General features: G+C 43.2%; 1 protein-coding gene across 1 annotated transcript in view; it reads left to right on the top strand.

The window, feature by feature from the left end:
• The window catches only part of LOC309550064 (uncharacterized protein), a 206,288-nt gene that overhangs the window by 139,893 nt on the left and 48,330 nt on the right, over positions 1 to 18,065 (top strand). The window contains exons 15-16 of the mRNA XM_082250530.1: positions 2,032 to 2,064; positions 16,338 to 16,499. Of these exons, the coding sequence (XP_082106656.1) occupies positions 2,032 to 2,064; positions 16,338 to 16,499 (195 nt within the window). The remainder of the gene's footprint in view (positions 1 to 2,031; positions 2,065 to 16,337; positions 16,500 to 18,065) is intronic.

Raw genomic sequence — 18,065 nt, 5'->3', positions numbered from 1 at the left:
AGTTGTAAAAGGGGTTCCCACCATCCCTGCTCTACTGAAAAATTATCTTTTTTTCTGGTTCTGGACATGCTACAGAGCTGAAACTTCACAGGTTCACTTTTTAGACCCCCTAGACACTAAATCACATAAAAAAAGTTCTTAAAAATTGTCATTTTTGATAGAGAGCCAATTATTGAAAAAAAAAAAAAAAACTTCACAAAAAAAAAAATTCTTTGGATTTATTGTCTGGGGGGGGGTCTAAAAAGTGAAGTTTCAGCTCTGTAGCATGTCCAGAACCAGAAAAAAAAATAGAATCAGGGTTAGGGCTAGGGTTAGGGTTAGGGTCAGGGCTAAGGTTAGGTTATTTTTAGTGCTTAGGGTTAGAGTTAGAGGGGTAGGGGTAGGGCTACTAACTCTAACCCTAAGTATCTCACCGTAACCCTAGCCCCTAACACTAAACCTAACCCTAACCCTCTAACCATAACCCTAACCCTCTAACCTTAACCCTAACCCTCTAAGCCTAGCCATAAAAATAACCCTAACCCTAAACCTAGCCCTAGCCCTAACCCTAGCCCTAACCCTAACCCTAGCCCTAACCCTAATTCGTATTGTTTTCTGGTTCCGGACATGCTAGAGAGCTGAAACTTCACAGGTACACTTTTTAGACCCCCCCAGATGCTAAATCCAAAGAAATTTTTTATTTTTATTTTTTTTAAATTTTTCCAATAATTGGCTCTCTATCAAAAAATTACAATTTTTAAGAACTTTTTTTTGTGTGATCCCTCTCCGGCATGCCACAGTCCAGGTGTTTGTCCCCTTGAAACAACTTTTCCATTACTATTGTGGCCAGAAAGAGTCCCTGTGGGTTTTAAAATTCTCCTGCCTATTAAAGTCTATGGCGGTTCGCAATGTTCGCCGGTTCGCGAACATTCGCCGATGTTCGCGTTCGCCGTTCGCGAACAGCGAATTTTATGTTCGCGACATCACTAGTTAGAATTAATTTTGGTCTTTTTTTGTAGTATGTCATTTCTATCATGTGCCTTAGCCTTATTAAAGGTCCTCCTTAAAATAGTACGAGAGTAGCCTCGTGCAAGGAGTCTTTGTTGGAGTATCCCAGCTTCTCTATAGAAATCCACATCCAATGAACAGTTTCTTTGTATGCGCAAATATTGCGCATACGGTATGCTGTTCTTTAAAGGAGTAGGGTGAGCGCTGGATGCATGCAAAAGCATGTTCCCAACGCTCGGTTTCCGATAAAGGCTGGTAGTGATATAGCCATTAGTGTCCTTTTTTATTTCCATATCCAAGAAGACAATATGTCCCGGGTGAAAATTGCAGGTAAATCTAAGATTGAAATGATTATTGTTCAATGAGGTAAGCATTTTTTCAAGTTCCTCTTTTGGACCTGTCCATATTAGGAGCAGGTCATCAATATAACGGAACCAGCACATCACATGCTCTAGCCAAGGAGCATATGAGTCACTGGAGAAAATGTACCTTTCCCAATCTCCAAGGAATAAATTCGCATAGGAGGGTACACAGCACGTCCCCATGGCGACTCCTTGTATTTGTAGGTATGTAGTCTGTTGACAGAGAATTTGTCAAAAGTTATCATGCTGATAACAGAAGAATAGAGCAGGAGAAAGCCATGGGACTTTGAAGAGAGATAAGTAAACACTACAGATAGATGTGCCAAGGTCAAATTTCATTATTGGAGTTTACATCCACTTTGGATGTTACCTCCTGCTTTGTCCTGTGTCAGTTGGCTTTAGGCCCCTTATCAGGTCTAACAGATAGGCAGATCAATGGCCAACTAAAGGAACTCTCATAACAGACTGACAATGCTGCTCCTTATTACGAGGCAGCGGCTAAATGCTAAATGTTTTCAACCTGCAACAGGAAGTGCTGTAAATGTAACAGATTTACAAAAATGATTTGCTTTGATAGAAAACTATACAGTGAGGCATGATGCCAAACCTACTGAAAAGATTTTTGATTTACTTATACTTTAAGTGATTTTCCTTCTTGATAAAGCCTTTCTTTAATGTACAGGTATGTGGTCAGCTAAGAAAATGGCATCACCAGGTAAGTGATTGTATACTGCAGGGGGACTTGTCACATGTTTTTGAAGATGGCACCGTTGCTCGGCGTCCTGTGATATTTCAGACCTAAAAACCTTTATTAGCTGAATTTTGAGAATCCCTCCATGAGCATGACTAGGGTAGTTCAGATCCCACCTGTTTAACCATATTACCTGGATCAGTACCCAACACCACCCCCGTTTACCTTTAAATGACAACTCTAACTTAGCATTGGAATAAATGGCCAGGTCTGCCTTTTATTAAACAAAACCATAAATAACAGAAAAAACATAAAACAGTCAAACCAATCCAAATCAAAGAATGGTTGCAGATCCTTGACGATACCATCTCCCACAACTTTGGGGTCTGTGGTACCATTAGGTTAGATTCTGTCCCCAGCTGCCAAAACACCGCCTCGAGGACTATCCTAACTGACCACAGACCCCTACCACCTTACACTACCCGGTCGGTCTAGACTGAACATGTTAGGGATACAAGTGGTAGCCTGATGGCAGAGAAAGGCCCCACGTGTGCTGGAGGGCGGAGCTTAGATGGGAACCCCCGAGTTAAGTGACACAGGCTAACCTGAGGTGCGGAATTTAAGTATCCACCGGTTTTCGCCAGAGCCTCTAGTGGTGAGGGTGGACTTTGCTGCATGTGGATACCAGGTCGCAGTCCTCAGGGTCGCCCCACCAAGGGAGAAACCGGTCAAGATCCTAAGGCAGATAAGCAGACAAGGGGGATCCGAGAGAATGGTCAAACAAGCTGGGGGTCAGGACGGGCAGCAGGTCAACAAGGTCAGGAACAAGCCAAAGGTCAAAACAGGTATCAAACAGATAACAAGAAGCAGGCTTCAGGAACACAGGAGGAGCTGCAGACAAGACAGCAAAGACACAGTGCTGCTGAGCTGTTTAAATAAGGCAGCCTGTTTGCCAATTACTGCAATTAGTCTGCTCTAGGTTAACCCTTTAGATTGCAGACTCATGACAGCACATCAGTGTGCTCAGGAAGCGTTCCTAACAGAACAAGACCAACCATAGGACTCCATACCTGAGAACATCCTTAGCAGAGCGACAGAAAACGGCATCACCAGGGCGGGCTGAAGGGACGTTTCTCCTATGATCTCCTGTCTGCAAGTGAAGCCCCTTCACTCCTCCCCTCCAACTACTCTCTCTCCTGCTCTCTCCTGCTCCTCCCCATCACCTTGTCTGCTCTGCCAATAAGGTAAGAGTCCAGACCTCTTATATCCCAACAACTAATTTACCCCCCTACTGCCTGGTTTTCCTTCCACCCTGTCATGTATGCCCTATGCTTATCATTTCCTTCAAGCACTGGGCATGTCTAAAGACCAATGGCTGATTCTTATTTTTTAAAATGAACCTGTGATTTCTCATGCAGGGAAAAGCTACATATTCCTTTAAAGTTTATCTATAGCCCACTTTTTTTTTTTTTAAGTTTGGATGCAGCAAGGAAGGATTACAACTCCTGTCAGGTTTTTATTGCTGGTGTGTAGTGAATGAATGAGAACGCCAAGCCATAAAAAAGGGTCTATTAAGAGTTGCCAGGCAGCCAATACATTTTGCTTATAATGCACAGATCCTCCTTCATCAGGGCTCAGATTTATTATGCAAGAGGAAACAATGAAGGAAGAGAGATTTCATCACCAAATACAGAAAGGCTTTTTGAAAAGCCCTGGATTTTGCATCTGTCCTCTTTATATCTCAATAAAAAATGGCTGTACCAAAGAAAAAGGCGGGGAGGGAAAAAATGAAAACAAAAAGTCCTGGATGTTTTTCTAAATGCACATACAGGTAATATAACTGGATACTAATATTTATAGGTAAAGTTGATCCAGGGAATATCTGATTGCCTGTTGGGGGATCAGAAAGGACTTTTTTTCCCCTGCTGGAGCAATTGGATCATGCTTTATTGGGGTTTTTTTTTTTTTTTTTACCTTCTGCTATAATACATATCCAATAAAAAAATGTAAAAAATACAAATTTCCTCATCAATTTAGGCCAATATGTATTCTGCTAGATATGTTTGGTAAAAAAAATCCCAATAAGAGTATATTGATTGGTTTGCGCAAAAGTTATCGCGTCTACAAACTATGGGATATTTTTATGGCAGTTTTATTTTATTTTTATTAATTTTTTTACTATTAATGACGGTAGGGGTTTGCTCTGACTGGGGGAAGACAGATCTGTGTTCTTGCTTAGCAGAAACACAAGATCTAGATCTTCTCTCCTGTCTGAACAGCGATCTGCCTTGTTTACATAGAAAGACCACCGTTCTGCCCCTCGGGAATAATTGTGGGTGGCTGGCAGACATTGGGTCCGCGGGACCCGTTGATTGGCTCTGCCTTTGTCTAATCGGCGCACGATCGCACCTGCCGTAGCGCGTGCTCCCCCTAGTGGCTATTGCATGAAATGATATACAGATACATGTTTTCGCGCAATAGAGCCGACCTGCCGCAGTACATGTAGGTTAGGCGGTCGGCAAGGGGTTGATTGAACTGGATGGATTGCCTTTTTTTCAACCAGAATAACTATATAAATATAAAACGTGTTATTCTGTAACTAGCTGAAGCTGCAGTACCTGGCATATAAGACGCCAAGGATATCTTTTTTATAATAAAAAAGGGTATCTTTTTTATTCTAAAAAGTAATCTTATACGCCGGAAAATACAGTACACCAAATCGCACCATTCCCCGCAGGTCCCCCGCAAAATTTTGTGACCGCTGCAGCAGAGGTAAAACCGCCCGCTCCCGTGAGATTTGTGTTGGGTTCCCGCGGGAGCCCAAACCCAATGCAGCCCTCTAGTATACAGTGCACACAATTTGGGGCAGCCAAACATCTATTTGTATGCAATCAAAAAGGGGTTAAGTAGGTTGAGGATATATAACTAGCCTGTATAATGAAACCACATTATGTTGATCGTGTGTGAGACAAACATACTGTATTTGAAGTGTGACAGGAAATCAGGTAAATCTGTGGGTGTTGTCACAGACAGGAGATACATTTCCACCTTGTTTATAAAATTCACCAATTACTATAGGGTGTCGGCTGCAGAGGTAGCCAGAAAGGTGTAAGGACGTTAAAAGCTAATTAGGATGAGGCAATTAAGCCCTCTATAAGTTATCCAGAGGATGACTCCTGATTGCTGCCTCCTGAGGCTGTGTGAGCTGAGGAGAGCAGTCAGATGAAAGACTTCTGAAGGTGAGGTGATGGACTTTTTCTGTGTGAAAAGAAAAATGGACTATTGATTGTCTGCTGTATGACCAGCAGTGTCTGCCCAGCAGTAGGTTGGGACAGACTCCCTAGGTAGGTTCCTGTGTGTGAAGTTAGATGCCCACAGTGGCCAGGATTTATTTTGTGTTTTGAATTATGCTGTTTTTGATGCTTGCACTTGTTTGAAGAAAATTGCAAGAATAAATCATAGACTGTTGTTTTCAACTACTCCTTGGCTATCTCTCTGTGTAACGAACCCCCCCAAGGGGTCACCCTCTCTCGCTACCGAGCTAACCCCTCACATATGGTGGAGGATGCGGGCAGAAGTGGAGATCCCTGCAAAGAAGTAAATTCATCTGTTCTATGAACTTTGTCTGGTGCATGAGACTGCACAATCTGTGTGTGCAGGAGAGGAGATCCTGCAAGAGAGAGAAAAGCTACTTGCTTTAAAGAGACAGTGCTCTCAATTTTTTTGCTGGACTTTGAAAATATTATTGTGGAGTGACTGAAGATGGGGCGGTCAAAGCTCCTGAAAGAAGCAAAGATGGCTGAGATGAGAGACCGAATTCTATGGCTGGAGGGGATGTTACCGCCTGAACGAGCCCCATACATGCCTGAACAGAGTCTGCTGAGGAGAAAGGCTGTTGTCCCTAGCAACACTGGTGCAAATGGACCAGTTATGGAGATGCAGTGTTCTCCGATGGAAAGTAAACCCAAAATGGAAGAGATGCTGAAACAAATGGTTATAGCAAATGCAAAACAACAGCAGGCAAATGCGTATTTTCAGCAGAGCTTTGCAGCTCAACAACAGGCTCATCTAGAGAGCATTGAAGCTCACCGAGAGAGCATTGCAGCTCAACAACAGGCTCACCAAGAGAACATTGCAGGCTGGAAACAGAGACACCAGCAGCAAATGGAGGCCATCGAGAAACTGTAACAGAGACAGCAGACCGAGGCTGGGAGTCAGGCCAGTAACATACCGACTTTTTGGAATGAGAAGATTTTAAGCACTGTTGGAGATTGTGTAGAGTGCAAGAAGGCATCACACTTGAAGAAAAATTTGTAAGAGGAAGCTCGGCTTCATGAAAGCCAAATGCAGGAGCTCAGACAGAAGCATGCACAAGCTGTTGAAGAGCTTTCTGAACAGTGGGAACAGACAAAATGGGAAAAAGGAAACTTGGAAAAGGCCAAACAAGTAAAGTGTTGAAAGTGAGCGTAATGAACTAGCCAATGAGGTGAAGGCTCTTATGCAGGGCAAAGTAGACTCTGAACACAAGAGAAAAAAAGTAGAGGCACAGCTTCAGGAATTGCAAGTCAAAGTATCAGAAGGTGACCGATTTCGTGCTGAGCTGTTAGAGAAGGCAAACCGACTGCAGGTTGAGTTGGACAATGTCACAAGTATGCTTTCTCAAGCAGACAGAAAATCTAGCAAATTTGCCAAAGATTTTTCTACCTTGGAATCACAGCTGCAAGACACTCAGGAACTCTTACAAGAAGAGACACGTCAAAAACTGAGCTGTAGCACAAAACTCAAACAAATGGAAGATGAGAAAGATGACTTCCTGGAACAATTAGAAGAGGAGGAGGAAGCAAAGAAAAACCTATCGAAGCAAGTCTCAACACTCAGCAAGCTCAGATAGCGGATATGGAAAAGCGAATTGAAGAAAGTGTTGGTTCGTTAGAAAATGTTGAAGAGGTGAAAAAGAAACTGCAGAAAAACCTTGAAGCTGCTAATCAACGCTATGAGGAAAAGGCAGCTGCTTATGACAACCTGGAGAAGACAAAGACAAGACTTCAGCAGGAACTGGATGAACTTAGTGTGGATCTTGATCACCAGCGTCAGATTGTGTCCAACCTGGAGAAGAAGCAAAAGAAGTTTGATCAGATGCTTGGTGAGGAGAAGACTGTTTCTGCAAAATATGCAGAAGAACGTGACCGTGCAGAAGTAGAGGCCGGTGAGAAAGAGACCAAAGCCCTGTTCTTGGCTCGCTCCTTGGAGGAAGCTCTAGTGCTTAAAGCTGAACTAGAAAGAGTTAACAAACCGCTGCGTACAGAGATGGAAGATTTGGCCAGTTCCAAGAATGATGTTGGGAAAAGCGTTCATGAGCTAGAAAAGTCTAAGCGAGCCTTAGAACAGCAAGTGGAAGAGATGAAGATTCAGTTGGAAGAACTTGGAGAGGAATTACAGGCAACAGAGGATCTGTCCCAAAGATGGGATAGTTTGCCGGATGCAGTTTCTAAAAGGATCGGTGTTTTGGGGTCTGTCCTGAGTGAGCATCAGAAATTTGATGACATGTTGCTTGAATCATCCCTCTGGATTAAACAGTTCCTTCAAAAACTTCAAGCACTGGAAAATGTATCATTAGAACTTCAGCAAGCAAAGGAGCTGTGTAAGAAAAGTGATGATCTCTCAGTTCAGGCTGAAATTCTGGTGAAGAAGTCAAGTGATATAAAGCTTGGAGAAAAAAGCAAACACCACCTAATGGAGAAAACGAAGGCGGTTGATGAAAACGTGAAGCAGATTAATAAGTGCCTTTCCGAGAATATTACCAAAATGGAACTGGTGAAAGACAGGTGGCAGAAGTTTGATTGTGACTTTGAGATGCATTCCATGTGGAGTTCAGATAAAGAAAAGGAACTAGGTGACCTTGAACGGTCAAATATTTCAGCAGATATGCAATTCAACCAAATCAAGGAAATACTAAAGGAGCTACAAGGGAAAAGTAATGCAATAGCAGAAAGTGCATTGAAGAATCCTGTAGTAGACTGTGTTGGTGCAGTTCCATGCTTCTTCACTGATGCAGAGAAGAGGTCTGTAATGGATACCACACAGATCACTGGGCTCAACTGTCTATGGCTAATTAATGAAGATACTGCAGTGGCACTTGTATATGGAATCTGTAAACAAGATCTACCAGCACCCGAAGAAAAGCCAAGGATTGTGGTTTTTATGGACCTGGGACATTCTGCATATCAAGTCTCTGTGTGTGCATTTAACGAAGGAAAACTTAAAGTACTAGCTACTGCCTTTGACCCATATGTTGGTGGAAGGAAATTTGATGATCTTCTGGTTGGCTACTTCTGTGAAGAATTTGGCAAGAAATATAAACTGGATATCAAATCAAATATTAGGCCTTTACTGCGACTTGCTCAGGAGTGCGAAAAGCTCAAGAAGTTGATGAGAGCAAATGCTTCAGATCTGCCTCTAAATATTGAATGTTTTATGAATGATATTGATGTCTCTGGAAAAATGAACAGGGGTCACTTTGAAGAAATGTGTGACAGCCTGTTGTCGCGAATTGAAGGCCCTCTGCGCAGCATCTTAGAGCAAGCCAAGCTCAAGAAAGAAGATCATTCCCTTTTACAACAAAGAGTCAATGATTGTGTACAGCTGTATGAAGAAGCAACTCAAGTCACAGAAAGACGTCAAGAATCCCTGTCCAAATTAGGAGACTTCTTAAAAATACATGCGGACTCTCTTGGAGTCCTGCAAACCTTAAAAGAAACAGTAGTGGGAGCAGTCAGCATGGATCAAGACAAAACAGATCCACTAGAAAAAGTACAGACATTACTTGGAACAAAGCTAAGTGAAGCAGAGGTTCTTGAAACTTTGTGGAAACCATTTATTGATTGCAGAAAGAGGCGGCTCAAGACTGTTGAAGACATTAAAGTTAAGACTAGCAAATTTGAGTTGCCTATTGATTACTATCCTCCATGGCGGATAGGACGGGATACGTTGAACTTGTTTTTGGAAAATGAGGGAAAGATGGTTATGCAGGACAAACTTGAGAAGGAGCAAACTTATGCCAAAAATGCATTTGAAGAATATGTATATGAGATGAGGGACAAGCTGTGTGGCATTTATGAGAAATTTGTCAATGAAGATGACAGAAACAGTTTCATCCTGAAGCGTGAAGATACAGAGAATTGGCTATATGAAGATGGAGAGGATCAGCCAAAACAAGTGTATATAGACAAGCTAACAGACTTAAAGAAAGAGCCAACCCTACAAACATTTCAACAAAGGTTAACATTTGTTAATGAACTGGAGGAGAAAATTAAGTCATATCAGCATGAAAGACAGTGGCTGATGGACAAAGCAAAGCAGATTGCTCAGAAGGATTTATCTCTGGCAGCTGAAGCAGACAAAAAATTGAATGGACTGAACATTACTTGGGAAGATACTAGGAGGCTTATCAGTGATAGTCAAGAGCAGTGCCTGGCACATGCGTGCCTGGCAACCTGTGTCCCAACCCTAGGGTTGAAACAAGGGGGGGGATATGTGACAGGAAGTCAGGTAAATCTGTGGGTGTTGTCACAGACAGGAGATACATTTCCACCTTGTTTAGAAACTTCACCAATTACTATAGGGTGTCGGCTGCAGAGGTAGCCAGAAAGGTGTAAGGACGTTGAAAAGGCTTCAGCTAATTAGGATGAGGCAGTTAAGCCCTCTATAAGTTATCCAGAGGATGACTCCTGATTGCTGCCTCCTGAGGCTGTGTGAGCTGAGGAGAGCAGTCAGATGAAAGACTTCTGAAGGTGAGGTGATGAACTTTTTCTGTGTGAAAAGAAAAATGGACTATTGATTGTCTTCTGTATGACCAGCAGTGTCTACCCAGCAGTAGGTTGGGACAGACTCCCTAGGAAGATTCCTGTGTGTGAAGGTAGACGCCCACAGTGGCCAGGATTTATTTTGTGTTTTGAATTATGCTGTTTTTGATGCTTGCACTTGTTTGAAGAAAATTGCAAGAATAAACCATAGACTGTTGTTTTCAACTACTCCTCGGCTATCTCTCTGTGTAACGAACCCCCCCAAGGGGTCCCCCTCTCTCGCTACCGAGCTAACCCCTCATAGAAGAGAAAATACCATCGCATTTCTTTGTAGACATAATTGGCATTAACATTTGCCATTTAGTCTTATCAGCTAGTGGTTTTTTACCCAACTTGGTATGCAATAGGTGGGAAAAAGAGTGAAGAGCAACCCCTTGGGACCTCCTTGTTTCAAAACTACCATTTTTGAAGAGCTATAGATGCGCATATCATGGTCTGAAAACTGTGTCTCCAAACCATAGCATAGTTGTAAAAATGTATAGAAGAAACTGTGAAGCAGTTCATTTTTTATTGTAGTGGTGAGTAAATGAGTACATTGTTCCCTCCTAATAAACATCCGAGAGGGTTACAATGTGATGGAATCGTCATCAGGCAATATCAGGAATTGTATGACTAATAATGTGGGGTGTATGACTGATAATGTGGGGTGTACGACTGATAATGTTCTTACATTCATTAGCTTGGGTTTTGCTATATTGGTGTCTGCCAGCTATGTTTGGGCTATGTTTTATTCTTGTGATAGCGCGAGAGATTTACACTACCTATTACCAGGAATTGTATGACGTTGTTCCAATAAAGAGTTATCCCATAGGAATAGACGCTCTTGGAGATCCTGGGATTAGACTAGGCATTTAACCACATTCCACACCGAATTTTAGAATTGCCATATGGTGGTCAGAAAGGAATGATTTGGGGGCCTCTAGAAAGGTCAATAGCTGTCCAGTCTCCAGGTCATGTGACATTGGGAAATGTATCCGGTATATAGGGAAAAAGTAGGGAAATCTGTCAGATATTGAAGGTCAAAGTGCAAAAAAAAAAAAATACTAATTTTAGTTTCCTTTCTGTTATATTTTAGCACCACCGGCGTTATTCGATTCAGCTATAATGAATTGCAGTGATACTTATGGGATAGAACATGGAGGTATTTATTTTCCAGTTACAATGTCATGTTTAAAGTGTATGTCGAGCAATACAAAAAATATACAGTATATCTGCATTACGTGTACAGTATCTCACAAAAGTGAGTACACCCCTCACATTTTTGTAAATATTTTATTCTATCTTTTCATGTGACAACATTGAAGAAATTACACTCTGCTACAATGTAAAGTAGTGAGTGTACAGCTTGTATAACAGTGTAAATTTGCTGTCCCCTCAAAATAACTCAACACACAGTCATTAATGTCTAAACCACTGGCAACAAAAGTGAATACATCCCTAAGTAAAAATGTCCAAATTGGGCCCAATTAGCCATTTTCCCTCCCCGATGTCATGTGGCTCGTTAGTGTTACAAGGTCTCAGGTGTGAAAGGGGAGCAGGTGTGTTAAATTTGGTGTTAATCGCTCTCACTCTCTCATATTGGTCACTGGAAGTTAAACATGACACATCATGGCGAAGATATATCTATCCAATAGTACAGCGCTATACATACATATAAGCAGGACACTCATTTACAAAAAAACATGTACAAGATCTGCACAACATGCTGCAAAATTTGTGCAAAAATAGTGTGAACAAATCACTCATAAAGTGCACTAATTAATAAATGTCCATATAAAGTGCATCAGAAATTCAAAAATATTTCTTCATATCTAATAGTGCAAAACCTGGCAGCTAAAGGTGCTTATAAGGTGCTTGTGCTTCCTTCACCACATATGGATGGCCTCTCACCACAAGGTCTCATCAGCTGTTCCCCTGAGGGGATATAATGAGCCACACCACCGTATCTATAATCCTTCCTTTGAGCCACTTTAGAATATAGGGCTAGTCTCCACTCATATGGCTATCACCACATTCATAAGTACTTAAAAAAGAGGGAGAAATCTAGTGCTCTCTGCATAAAATCTATTTATTTGTAAAATAACAATAATCCACTCACCATATCGGTACATAAAGCTTTTCCTCATGTATCGATAGCTGGAGCTGGCTGCGAGTCCCATCTGACTGGAGATCTCCACCCCCTATACGCATTATGTCATACGTACTACAAGATCGACTTCTTCAGTAGGGGTGGAGTTAACTGACGGGACGGCCATTCTTATCTGACTAATAGCTCCTGGACACGCCTCCTGTATGTCCCCGAAAGGTACATTTCTGGACGGCTGCCAAGGCTAAAATTGTATGGGGACACCTATAATAAAAAGCGTATCAAATCAAAAAATTATGCATTACGGACTCGACTCTAACTCAGCTGCCAGCCCCGTATTTAGGATTTGGTCCATAAACAAAACAATATATCCAGTTACAATATTATATTAAAATGAATTACAATGTAAATAAATCCTAACAAATCTAATTAATCAAAATTCATCTATCACAATTATAAACATAGACCTGGGCCAAAAAAAAATGTATATATATATATAAAAAAATAAAAAATTAAATAAATAAACAAACATAGAACGAATCAGATAAAAGCATATACATAAAAGGCCAGTTCATATTTATCTCACTATAAAACAGTTAATGTCAACCTCAATGTTTAATCCTTGGGAGTCAAAACCTTGGTTTCATAAATTCATACGGATTCACGTTTGCTAAGGGCTCTAATGAAATTCCCCCTCTCCAGTGATTCACTACTTTTTTAACACCTCAAAATTTAAAGAGGTTGTAAACCCATAATTTTTTTTTTTTTTTTTAACCTGAAAGAGAAACACATAATGAGCTAGTATGCATCGCATACTAGCTCATTATGAAATACCTTAGAACGAGCCCCCGCCATGCCGCCCGCTTAGCTGTATGATGGGCGACAGGTTCAGTCGCCCGTCTTCCGGGATCGCGGCATCCGGCCATCTGATTGGCCGGAGCTGTGGTGACGTCACTCCCGCGCGCGGGAGCCGACGGTCACCGCACGGGGCTCTGAAGGAACGGCACCAGCGGCCGTTCCTTCAGAGCGCATGCGCCAGTGATGTCACTGGCTGCATGTAAGGTAAATATCTCCTAAACGGTACATGTTTAGGAGATATTTACAGTACCTATAGGTAAGCCTTATCATAGGCTTACCTATAGATAAAAGTTTCAGAGGAGGGTTTACTTCCTCTTTAAGGGTGCTAGGATCCCTATCATGGAAATATTTGAAATGCTTGGAAACATCATGAGAAACCTCCCCCTTTTTAATATTATTTATGTAGTCTGGTTGCAAGGCTGGAGTTGTTCAGACTGTTCGTTCTGTTATTAAAGTTTTACAAAAAGTTCTGGGAGGAGTAAGGACCATGGATTGCCTGTGTAATTTAACTCTTCTCCCAGGGAGCAGTGGGACTCGCAGGGGCAGTTGGAAGTGTCTTTATAAAGGGGGCGGGACCAAGATTCGCTCTCTTGCCTTGAGGACAGCGCGCTGTGAGGAGGGAAAGAGCTGCTGCGGAAGCGCAGAGAAGGATAGGCCGGAGGCCTATCGGACAGACACCGGAGACAGAGTGAACGGTGTGCGGAAGGATCTCGGTGGTCGACCGAGCGGAGGGTCACCCTGGAGAGGCCGTGAGTGTTGCTGAGGAGAGCGGGACACTGCTGGTGTGGACTGTGAAGCACAGAGTTCATCACACTAGGGGAGAGAGATCCGATTTAAACTATTTACTGTACTAGTAGACTGAGCCAGGCAGGTCTGCAGAGCAGTTCTAGCAGAAGGCCACATTAGTTGTAACAGTCGCCATAGGACACTTCCACATTGAATATTGCGTGGCGGGTCAGAAGGCCTTGCCCCTCCTTTCCAGTTCTAGATTGGCTACCAACTGTGGAGTACAGAAACCTTTCTTCCCCTTTCCTGTTGGATTACAGTTAATGGTTATTCCTATGGTGAATTACAGTTAATTAATTACCTTTTACTGTGGATTACAAATACTTTCTCTGGATTGGCTGAGGACACCTTTGCCGGCAAAGACTAGCAAGGCCTTGGTCATTCAGGAGACTCTTGCAATCTAATGTAAAGGGGGCCCCCTATCGGATACAGAGTGCACTCTGATAGACAGCTTAGGTATCAGGATATTAGAGTCACTGAGATAGTAATAGTTGGAGTTACTCTTTGTTACTATAAAGCATTGATTTGTGGTAACTCTTGCATTACACTTGAGAAGTAGTGTATCTCCAGATTTTCAATATATTAATCCTCCATTATATATCAATATATACTGTATGTTAGGATTGTCTTTTTGATCCTGGGTGCTGAATCTTTTCCAGTTCCAGATTGAGGATTCAGGATTTTCCCTATTATTAATGTTCCTGTGTTGACTATTTTATTGAAACTGTTTGTGCATTTTACTAAACGCAAGTTAAGGATAAGTAAACTTGATTATTTACTGCAAACTCTGGTAGTTTCTTATCATTTACAATGACAGAACCTATAGTGTCAAGTGGGTTGGACAACACTCAGGGCAACAGAAGTGAGGAGGATGTGTGTACACTTAGCCACTCCCCAGGGGGCAGGGCTACATTTGGGGGCTCGTCTGGGATCCTCTGTGCCTCTTCAGCCCTGAATGTCCTTCCCCAGGGACCAGTCATGGGAGAAGCTATGAATCTATCTCTTGCCCGGTCTTGGGCACGGTTCCAAGGAGCCAGATTGGACCGAAGTGCGGTCTTGGAAGTAACTGGGAGCGAATGCACAGAAGCCGAAATTAGACGGTGGGTGCGGGCCTTAGCCCCAGATCAAGCAGTCTACATCCTGGATGCTCAGGCTGATTATGGCCAAACTCAACTGTGATGGTTAGCCCATGCCCCAGGATATGCAGAACACAAAAATCTAGAGAAAAAGTAGGGGTTTCAAGGCTGATTGGGAGAAGGAAGACCAGAGAACCAACACCTTTAAAAGTTATTTCATTTATTGATAAATATCGGTATTGCCCGATCTCTCTGGCCCTGACGAAGCCTGATGCGAAACGCGTTGGCTCATTGCACCCACAAACTGAATATCATCAAGACTTCTTGCATCAACATCAGCTTGAAGCATGTATTGCTCCCTCTATAGGGATATATTTCTGTGCTGTTATTTTTAACGTGTTGGTTAATATATGAGGGATACTGTTATGTGTTTTGTTGCACATCCCTCATTGTGTATAAAACCTTCTTTTAAGATTTATCAATAAATGAAATAACTTTTAACCACTTGCTGACTGCCGTCAGTAGATTTACTGCGGCAGTCAGCCCCTCACAGGCAAAGCGACGTAGGTCTACGTCGCTAGCCTGTGAGGCTCTGGGAAGCAAGCGCGTGCCTCCGAATGCGCGCTCCCGCTCGGTCACGGACCCCCCGCGCATGTGCCCTGCGGACCCGATGTCCGCCGGGCACTCGCGATCGTCCGTGACACCAGGAGAAAGGCAGGCGGTTAATGTAAACAAGCCGCCTGTCATTCTCCCCTGTGTAAAAATGGTGATCATACGGTTCTACTATGTAGGACCGTTGATCACTGTTCTTACACAACTAGCCACAGCCAATCACAGTTAGAAACATGCCCCTAGGGACACACATAACCCCTCCCTCGCAAAAAAAAGTTAACCCCTTCAATGCCAGTGTAATTTTACAGTAACAGTGCATATGTATAGCACTGATTACTGTAGAAATGTCACTGGTAACCCCAAAAGTGTCAAAAAAGTCAGTCAAGGGTCCGATCTTTACGCCGCAATGTCGCAGTCCCGCAAAAAAAATCGCAGATCGCCACCATTACGCGTTAAAAAAGAAAACAACAAAAATGATAGAAATCTTTCCCTTTGTTAGTAAACGCAATAACTGTTGCGCAAACCAATCAAAATACGCTTTTTGCGATTTTTTTTTTTGATTTTTTTTTTTACCAAACATATGGTAAAAAAAAAAAATTGGCCCAAAATGTTAAAAAAATTTAGATTTTTACTTTTTTTGGGGGGGAATTTCATATAAAAAAAATTTGAAAAATATTGTTATTTTTGCAAAATTGACGCTCTTTTTTTGTTTATAGCGCATGGTCAAAAAATCGCACAGGTGATCAAATACCACCAAAAGAAAGCTCTGTTTGTGGGAAAAAAAGGACGTCAAATTCGTTTAGGTACAGCGTCGCACGGCCACACAATTGTCCGTTAAAGTCACGCAGTGCCGAATCGCAAAATAGGCCCTGGTCAGGAAGGGGGTAAAATCTTCCGGGGGTTAAGTGGTTAAAGGTGTTGGTTCTCTGGTCTTCCTTCTCCCAATCAGCCTTGAAACCCCTAGTTTTTCTCTAGATTTTTGTGTTCGGCTGATTATGGCCTTTTACACGGTTCAAGCACTTGTCGAATGGAGGGAAGATGTGCCCGAAGTATTTCAGACTGAAGAAGTGATGCTGGATGAGAAGGTTCCGGTTAAGGTGTTCTTTACCTTAAGGAAGAACCGGGAAGGAAAATCCCCCTCCCCTCCAGCCAGCCCCCATCCAGGACCTAGCCCCATGAGTAAGGAGGGGGACAAAGCAGTCATACCCCTGCCTCAGTCTACGCCGATGTGAGTAGGTTGGTGGACAGTCTAGTCCTAAATGGAGCAAGTGGGGCTGGGCAAAATTACTGCAAGCTGCGTTTCTTCTCTGGGCAGTTACCCACCCCTACAGGAGAAGAGGACTTTGAGAGCTGGATGAGCCAGGCCACTCAGGCAGTGAACGAGTGGAGCGTGGCTGAATCAGTGACGAGACAGAGGCTGAATGAGAGCCTGAGAGGCACTGCGGCTGAAGTAATTCGGAATCTGTGGATGGGAAATAAGAACTGCACGGCCGACGATTATTTGGAAGCCCTCTTCAATGTGTTTGGGCGGGTGGAGAAGACTACTGACCTGTTGTAAAAATTCAACCATTCCCATCAACAGAGAGGGGAGAAACTGTCAGATGCTGCACCAGATTCTTTTGAGAAATGGCATTGACCCTAAAGAGGCTGATCGGGTACGATTTAGACCGGGTGTTACAAGAGGCTCAGCCCAATCATCCCATTGTCCAGAAGTTGGTGTTGAAAGGAGTGAAGGACACCCCCCACCTATCCTGAACTTATGCGGGAGGTAAAGGAGGAAGAAGTCCTGCTGGAAGAAAAGAGCCATGGGGTAAAGGAGCCGTTAAACAATGAAGGAAGAAGGGAGAGAGCTACCGCTCGGCTAGTGAGAGTGGAAAATAGCCTCTCGGAAGATGAGGGTGAAGCAGAATTGGAGGTGATTCACCAGGAAGATGCTGTGGAGAAGAAATCAGAGGAAGGTTCACCCTCTGCAGATTTGATGCCCCAGGTAGCTCAAGCACAGACCCAAATGTGCCAGACCCTCATGCAAGTCATGGAGGCCCAGGGGAAGGTCCCTGAGACACGGAGAACTTTCAAGGGGTCTAATCTTCTTCCCCCCTGAGAAAGGGGATGTTTTACCTGTGGAGAGATGGGACACTTCAGGGCCCAGTGCCCAAGACGGGGCCTCAGCCCTGAAGCAATGGAAGAGTTATTGAATGCATTACAGAAATTCTTATCCAACAAGGAGGAAAACTTCAGGGGACCTCAGTGAAGGAGCCAATTGAGAGTCCCTTTGGAAGCCTGAGCTCCAGCAGTCATGATAATGGTCACAGTCACTGCGGGGCGGGGTTTGCTTCCCCATCCCTCCCCAATGCCTCCGTACCTTTGTGGGGACCACCTGAGTTTGACAGAGAGACATGGGGGTTTGGTACCTCCACTCCAGTTCAAGAGAGGATGTGGAGAACTCCAAGAACCAAGTCGGTTAAGGTACAGACTATAGAACTTCCTCAAGACACTGAACCCTTGGAGGGTGAGAGACCCCAATGCCAAGGCCCGTCTGAAGTTATTTCAGTCCACCAAAGAGGCTGTGCCCAGGAACTTAATGGGGCCATCCCCTGTGGTGCCGCTCCAAGTGGAGGGCATCTATACTAAGGCCTTGTTAGACACAGGTGCGTGTCAAGTAACATTACTCTATCGAGATTTCTAACGGAAGCATTTGAAGCATATCCATCTGTGCAAGTTAGAGGAATTAGAAATCTGGGATTT

The sequence above is a fragment of the Pelophylax lessonae genome (assembly GCF_965119305.1).
Source record: "Pelophylax lessonae genome assembly, chromosome: 1".
NCBI classification, from domain to species: Eukaryota; Metazoa; Chordata; class Amphibia; order Anura; family Ranidae; genus Pelophylax; species Pelophylax lessonae.
This window is presented reverse-complemented; position numbering and strand designations above follow the sequence as displayed.